Source organism: Phaseolus vulgaris, chromosome 1 (genome assembly GCF_051622355.1).
Source record: "Phaseolus vulgaris cultivar YP4 chromosome 1, ASM5162235v1, whole genome shotgun sequence".
Taxonomy (NCBI): domain Eukaryota; kingdom Viridiplantae; phylum Streptophyta; class Magnoliopsida; order Fabales; family Fabaceae; genus Phaseolus; species Phaseolus vulgaris.
In genome coordinates, this window is record NC_143498.1 from 4,450,135 (window position 1) to 4,458,796 (window position 8,662).

Here is an 8,662-nt window from a genome sequence, read left to right on the forward strand (position 1 = left end):
GGAGTATTCGATCTTTTTTGTATATTTAGAAATGACAAAGCGGGCGACCCGTTCCGCACTTGGCCGGTTCCGTATAAGGACCAAAATTCACATTTGTATTTTTTTTATAGAAATTAAATGAAAATGTTTTTTACTTTTTCTCTTGAAAAATTGTCAAATTGAGTCTATATATTTGCTACTATCAAACATCAATAATTATTTTATTCCATTTCAAACATTGTCAAACATTAATAATTCGATTAAGATAAAAAATCAAATATCAGTATTATTCCATTTCAAAAACATTAAAAATAACTAATTCAAAAACATTAAATATAAACACCACTACAATTAACATAGTTAATTAAAAAACATTAAAATTTTGTTCCTCTCCAAGTCATCACTGCAAAACTCAACCCAAGTCAACACACAAACTCTTTTTTTTTTTGCGGGCAGCAAGCCAGCCCGCTCCACCCGTTGTTGGCCCGTGTGAATTATGAATTATGCGGAACAGACTGAAGCGGATCAGTTAGTTAAAAAATTAAATTTACCTCACATTTTTTATTAACCGACCCATGACTCGCCCGCTTGCGACCCATATGCATATTCGATCTTGATCTGCCCGTACTACAATTCACTTGCAACTTTGAGTTCTTCAAGTATCACCAAAATTCTGCCAAATAAAATCCTTTCCTCAAGCCTTCACTTAATCCTTATCCAGAAACACAATCACCACCTTATGGAGTGTGTGTGAACAATAAGAGTTGAAGCCTTTTAAAGAGGATGACTAGTCAATTTTTATGTTCGATGTTGGCGCATCAAATCACGATTCAACATAATTTACTACTCTTCACCTTCTCTTTTTGAAGACAACAACGAGATATGATAGGAATAAAAAAAAGACTATATAAAGAGTTTATTCACCAACAACTTATTAATATAGGGTAACTAAAAGCATATCCAATAGTAGTTTTCTAATAGAATCAAACTTTTAAAATATCTATTAATAGAAAGATTCTCTCACACCAAATTCGAATGAGTATACTTTCTTTCTAATATAATTTATTCTACATTTACAGTAATATAAAAAAAAAATTCTAAACCATTTAATAAATATTTTTTAGCTATATATTACATATATTATTTTTAAAATCATACCCATGTAGTTTTTATTCAGACTTCAAATTTAATTAATGCTGGGAAGATGCACAAGAATTAAATATTTTTTTTTTAGAATTTAACTCACAATTAAAAATAATCTCAAATATTTTATTTCTGTTTTGCTATCGACAGAGTATGAGATAAAGGTGTCTACTTTACGTTCACGACAGTGCTTAATTTGTGGTGAAAATGATGTTCTGAGTGTTTGAAAATGATGTTTTGCAAGTGGATGTCGAAAATTTAGTTTTATATGAATGAGAACGAGGATCGGAGTAGTATTCTTTGTGAATTGAGAGAAAACATTTCGTTACCAAAATTGTTTATTTCTTTTCATTTTCTAAGGGTCTATTTGTATGATTGCGACCTGTTTCTATAGTGCAATTATGTTAGATATTTGTGAATCATTTATTAAGAAAAATAAATGATTTGATCCCGAACATTTATAATTATACTTACAATAATTAGTCATACCATTGTTATTTATAATGAAAAAAAAAACATTTGCTTATTTATATAATAGATCGTAAAGTAGATCTAAATTAGGAGAATTTTTATCTATTATAAATTTTTTAGGACATGCAAAAAATTATAATAGATCTCGATTAAATATCTGAACAAAGAATATAACTTTTATTTCAATAATATTTTTTCAAATGAGAATACAATCTCTGTAAATAATTTTAAAATAGACTTATCAAATTTTACATTCTCTCTCGTTAAAGCTATACTATAAATTACATTTAAAACCATAGTATAAATGACATTCAAAACTAGAATTAGAGCTAATAATTATTGACTATTCAAATTTCAAAATAAAACTGATGATGTCTTTGAGTTTAATGTTAACCAATTCCTTCCTTAAACTCAAACTTTTCTTGTTTTTCATTCATATTGCTTTTTTTTTTACTATCATCACCCACATTTCCAATTTTATGTTTTTCTTAACCCCAATTGTCTCCAATATTTTCCCAACCGTTACCACATTGTTATGGATTAGAAAAAACTTTAGTTTTCTTCAATGCAACAACCCATGCAGAGTTTTGGTTTGAATTACTTTTAGTCTCTCAAACAAAATCTTCTACACTTTCACCCTTTGAATTAAAAAGATTTAAGAAAGACTCTGACTTCAATAAGTTTGGAACATAATGATTAGACCATATATCTCTTTTAGATGATACCTTAACAACATTCCATTTACTGTCTTCTCCCAAATCAGAACCACTATTTTCAAGTAGAACACATGAACCAAGTTTCTTATTGTCACAAAGAATTTTATTGTACACCGCAATTGGACTGTCTGAAGTATTATTGACCTTTAGTTCTGCCCCTAGCTTCTTCATAACTTCAAGGGCATTTGAAAACTTATAAGGGACGTCTAATTTGGATTGTAATTCATTCACCTTTTCTTTTTGTGCCAAAAGCAACAAATGAAGTTCTTCAAACTTGATTGACTCTACTTTCTTTATCTTCATCCATATCAACATATTTTTCTTCCAATTTTGTAAACCTTCTTTCTAGTTATCAAATTTTTCTTCAATACTCTCCAACTGCCAGAACACTCCTTTCATTTAGAAGATTGTGCTTTTCATTATTCAGTAAATTGCACAATACTTCCTAACTACTTGATTTTTCCCTTAAACCTTCAAGCTCAATTTTTTCATCACAAAGGGACTTCTCTAGCGATGTACTCTTTAAGTTAAGGTTGAATATCCGATTCTTCATCATCTCACGTTTACAAGAACTCGTTCATTTTTGTCCTTCAAGTGCAAAATTCGATCTTTCATGAAAACCGAATAACCTTTCTCCAATAATTGTCTCATACTAAGAATAGTATTCCTCAAATCAGGTACATAATACACATCCTCCATAGTGCCTTGTTTTCCATCCGTTTGAGAAAAAAACATATTTTTCCCCAACCTTTGATGGGAACCTTTGTTGAGACTCCAAAAGACACATGTCCATCTTCTATCTCTTGTATATCAAGAAAGAGATGTTTGTGCTCACACATATGATTACTAGCACCAGTGTTTAGATAAGTGTTATCACATATCGGTCATGGCGTCGCCATGGCGGATTTCGATGGCGGAATTCCAGACCACCGCCACAACAAGGCGATGGCGAATCAGATTTCGCATGGCGGAGCGATAACGGATATCGGAGATATCCAAAATATCGGTAAAAATTGTTGGCAGCGGAGCTTGGAGGAGTTGATGAAGAAGAAGGGCTGCGGCAGCTGAAGAAGAAGAAGGGTGCAAAAGCCCTAACCCTAATTTCTAAGACAAAAAGATTTGGGCCAAAGGACCATTTCAGATTTAAAATAATAAAAACTTTAAAATTTAAATTAAAAATACTAAAAGTTTAAAACTGACGTGTGACTCTGAAGGCAACCCTAATTTAAACACCTTATTAGTATGGCTTTTGGCCCACTATTTCAACCTTAAAATTTTAAAAACTGACGTGTGGCTTTTGGGCCTATTTTGGGCCCAATTAAAACACATATTACCCTAAACCCTAAACCACAGCCACTACACATTCTTATTTCTCTCTGCCACCACTGACCGTTGCTGCCTGCCACCGCCGCCGCCTGTTGCTGTTCAAGTGATTTTTTTTTCTTTTTCTTTTTCACTTTCAATATAATTATTTTAGAAAAATATTCCTATTTTCTAGCATAATGGCCAATGAACAAAACACTTCAAGAACATCCCAGAGAAGTGATCCAGGCTGGAAACATTGTCATCCATTGGATGACACAAATTTAAATACAATTGTTTGTAACTACTGTGGAAAAATTATGAAAGGCGGAGTTACTAGGACCAAAGAACATTTGATGGCGAAGAAAGGCAATGTTGTTGCTTGCACCAAGACTCCTAAAAATGTAAGAGAAGAGCTTTGGAATTTATTGAAAGAAAAAACAACCACTTGTTCCGTTAATCACGTATATGGTGCGACGACATGTGATAATATTGAAAGTGAAGATGAAGTTGAAATTTCCACCGCCAGTAATGATAGGGAGAGAAATAGTGGTGGAAAAAAAGGACCAATGGATGCCTTTATTAGAAATCCAAATGTTGTAATAGAGAAGAGAAAGAGAGAACAACTCACGCAGACTAATATTAAAGAAGCATGTGACAAGAACTTAAAGGCATCCGTTCATCAATATATTGCTCGATTTTGGTATCAAGCGGGTTTGTCATTCAATCTTGTAAGATTGAAGAGCTTTCAAGATATGATTGATGCTATAGGTGCTTATGGACCTAATTTGCCAACTCCTAGCTATCATGAGATTAGAGTTCCACTCCTCAACAAGGAAGTTGAGTACACCGAAAAGTTGTTGAAAGATCATAAATTGCAAGGGAGCAGGCATGGTTGTTTTATCATGTCAGATGCATGGACTGATCGAAAGCAATGGTGTTTGATTAACTTTTTGGTGAGCTCTCCTGCAGGGACAATGTTTGTCAAGTCGATTGATGGTTCTAAATTTGTGAAGACAGGAGAAAAGCTCTTTGAGATGCTTGATGCTCTTGTGGAGGATATTGGAGAAGAAAATGTCGTTCAAGTTATCACAGATAATGGTAGTAATTATGTCTTTGTTGGTAGATTACTGGAAGCAAAAAGACCTAATCTTTATTGGACTCCTTGTGCTGCCCATTGTATAGATTTGATGCTTGAAGACATCGGAAAGATTCCTTTGATAAAGAAGACGATTCAGAGAGGAGTTAATCTTGTTGGCTTCATCTATAGCCATTCTAGTACCTTGAGTTTATTGAAACAATTTACAAATAAGAGGGAATTGGTAAGACATGCAGTTACAAGGTTTGCTACCTCTTATTTAACACTACAAAGGTTGTATCAAGAGAAGGGAAATTTGAGAAAAATGTTTGCTTCAGATGATTGGAGCAAAAACAAGTTGTATAAGGAAGCTAAGGGGAAAGAAGCTACCAAAATTGTTCTTATGCCTTCATGTTGGAATCATGTTGTATTTACTCTCAAAGTCATGGCTCCTCTAGTTCATGTACTTCGTTTGGTTGATGGAGAGAGAAAAGCAGCAATGGGTTATATATATGAAACAATGGAGAAAGCAAAAGAAACAATAATGAAGTCATTCAATAACAATGAAAGTAAGTACAAAGATGTATTTACAATAATTGATAATAGATGGACATGTCAGCTTCATCGCCCCTTGCATGCAGCGGGTCACTTTTTGAATCCAGAGTTTTATTATTCTAATCCAAAAATGGAATATGATTTGGAAGTTACAAATGAATTGTATGCTTGCATCAAGAGGTTGGTGCCAAGTAAAGATGTGCAACAAAAAAATTTAACCGAGTTGCCTCTTTATAAGAGTGGAAGTGGACTGTTTGGTGATGACTTTGCCAAAGAATCAAGGAAGACCACAACCCCAGGTGAGACAGTTAAATGCTTTCTAAAATGCGTGCGTTAACATATAAATTATATCATACATTCTAAGTTACCTTTTTTACTTTTATAGCTCAATGGTGGAAGAATTATGGGCACGCAGCTCCCAATTTACAGAAGTTAACCATCAAGATTTTAAGTTTGACATGTAGCTCATCAAGATATGAGCGGAATTGGAGTGTATTTGAGCAAGTAAGTAATACAAGACTCATTTCATTATTATCTTGTAGGATGTAGAAAGAAATTAATTCACATTATATTTGCAGATTCATTCCAAAAAAAGGAACATATTGGAGCACAAAAGGTTGCATGATTTGGTTTACGTAAAATATAACCAACAACTTGCTCAAAGATATAATATTAGGGATGAAATAGACCCTATTCTACTCAATGACATTGATGAGTGCAATGAGTGGTTAGTGGGACAAGTAGATGATGATACTGAAGACGTGGGAAATGAGTTGGTCTTTGATGATGATCCCACTCTTAATTGGGAAATTGTTTATGAAGCTTCAGGGGTTGGAGAACCAATAATTTACACACGGAGACAAGCAACCAACAAAAGAAAGTTACCATCTAGTGGTGATGGTATTTTCATTGGCTCTTCCCATGCTTCTAAGAAAGGTCCAACTGCAACTTTATCCCCAACAAGAAAGGACAAAGAGAAGATTCAAATTGGGGTTGAGAATGAATTGCATGATAGCTCTGATTCAAAGTTTGAAAAATTACTTAATTTTGACAAGAGTTTCTTTGAAGGGGAAGAGGAGGAGGGATATGCCCCATTAGATCATATTGAAGACAATTATGTGGGGATTGAAGAAGAGTCTGATAGTTAGAAACATAAGACAATTTCTTTTGGTTTTGTTGTTGTTTTATGTTTTGAACTTTAAATTTGTGATGTTTTGATTTCATATTATTGTTATTTGAATCTTTAGACATAATATAATCTTTAGTTATGATTGTCTCTTCCATTATTTTTGCATTTTTTGAAGTTATATATATATATATATATATATATATATATTATATTTCTTTTGACCGCCATGCTTCCGCCATAATCCGATATGGGTTTCGTTATAACTCTATAAAGGAAATTTGGGGTCTCCGATATGATCCGTTATCCGATATTGATAACACTGGTTTAGATACCATACCATGTCACTATCCAGAATGACGCCTTCATTGACCATCATTTTCTTCCACTTTCTTTTTGGCATAGCACTCCTTTGTTAGTGTCCATATTTGTCGCAATTGTAACATTCAACATTTGAATGATGTGAATGACCACCACGATCACAACCTCGTCCACGCCAGTTTTGTTGGTTCATTTGTCTCCTCTCTTTCTCTTTCTTGTTGTTTCCATGACCACGACATTCGTTGTGATAAAAACTGCGACCTCCGCGTCCGTCTTCTCTTCCTCGTTTATGTTGCATGTACTGTAAGTCAAAACATGAATGAACGTAAATTGAACACATACAATAATGTGTTCACATATAGATCTTATTATATCATGATTCTCACACAAAACATAAAAGTGAAGAAGAAATAGGCACTTACCTTGATCCATGAGTGATCCTAATTGAGCAGTTACTTTATCTCCTTTATCCCAATCTATCTCTTGCAATTCCGTTCTTGTCACACACTTTCGTGATGGTTAACAGTGAGACAACTATTATTTGCAGAGACAGAACCTTATAGCCTTTAGTACCCAATCTCCATCAGATGTAGGTTTTCATTAGATATATCATCAGATATATATATATATATATATATATATATATATATATATATATATTTCTCACATTAACCAATGGGCCTTTATTCTATTATTATTATTATTAAATCATATTTGGGCCCAAAGCCCAAACTCTAAGTCATGTGAGTCACTTTATAGAAATTAATTTACATAATTTCTTACATTCTCCCACTTGACTCATATGAGTTATAATACTTTCATGATTTAATAATTACATAAATGCGCATTTAAAAGGCCTTACATAAATTGGTTCTATCATTATTCATAATCAAGAATACAGAAATAATAAGAGTCATGGCGGTTACATGTCATTTGAATCAACACATTTCCTTCCATGTACTACTATATCATTCTTTCTCCTTAATATGACTTTATAGTGAGAAATCCATAATAGGTTCAAACATAATGTCATTGTCATCAATAACAACATAATTTGTTTTCCACACCATAATAACATAATTTGCATGCATATACATAAAGTAGAAAACAACATAAATTTCAGAAACTTTATTTATCAATGAGCTCAGAGTGTCAAATAAGCATTAACAACATTCATAATTCACTAGTAGACATAATGCCCATATTTATAACATGACCAGTAAATGTTTTGGACGGTAACCCTTTTGTTAAAGGGTCAGCAATCATAAGATCAGTGCTAATATGTTCTATTGACACTTTAAGTTTCTGAACTTCTTCTTTAACGGCAAAGTATTTCAATTCCACATGTTTAGCACCTTTGGAATACTTGTCGTTTTTAGAAAAGAAGACTGCTGCGGAGTTATCACAATAAATTTTCAGCGGCTTGACAATACTGTCAACAATTCCAAGTCCTGAAATAAAATTCCGCAACCAATTAGCCTGAACTGTGGCCTCAAAGCATGCCACAAATTCAGCCTCCATAGTGGACGCAACGATGACTGACTGCTTCGCACTTTTCCATGAAATCGCTCCTCCGGCTAAAAGATACACATAACCAAATGTAGACTTTCGTGTATCCACACAGCCAGCAAAATCTGAATCTGTATATCCAATCACCTCAAAATGATCAAATCTTTTATAAGTAAGCATGTGATCCTTCGTTCCTTGCAAGTATCTTAAAACTTTCTTTGCAGCTTTCCAATGATCCAATCCTGGATTACTCTGGTATCTACCAAGCATACCAACTACAAAACTAATATCTGGTCGTGTACAAGTTTGAGCATACATTAAACTCCCAACAATAGATGCATAAGGTATATTCTCCATCTGTTTCCGTTCCAAGTCATTCTTTGGACATTGCATGAGACTAAATTTGTCTCCTTTCTGTATTGGAACAGGAGATGTCGAACATTTATCCATTCTGAATCTCTC

General features: G+C 33.4%; 1 protein-coding gene across 1 annotated transcript; it reads left to right on the top strand.

Moving 5' to 3' along the window:
- Positions 1-3,811: 3,811 nt before the first annotated feature.
- Positions 3,812-6,392, top strand: LOC137815345 (uncharacterized). The gene is made up of 3 exons (XM_090302525.1): positions 3,812-5,543; positions 5,630-5,748; positions 5,823-6,392. Exons 1-3 carry the CDS (start codon positions 3,812-3,814, stop codon positions 6,390-6,392), a joined length of 2,421 nt encoding a protein of 806 aa, XP_090158651.1.
- Positions 6,393-8,662: the final 2,270 nt, after the last annotated feature.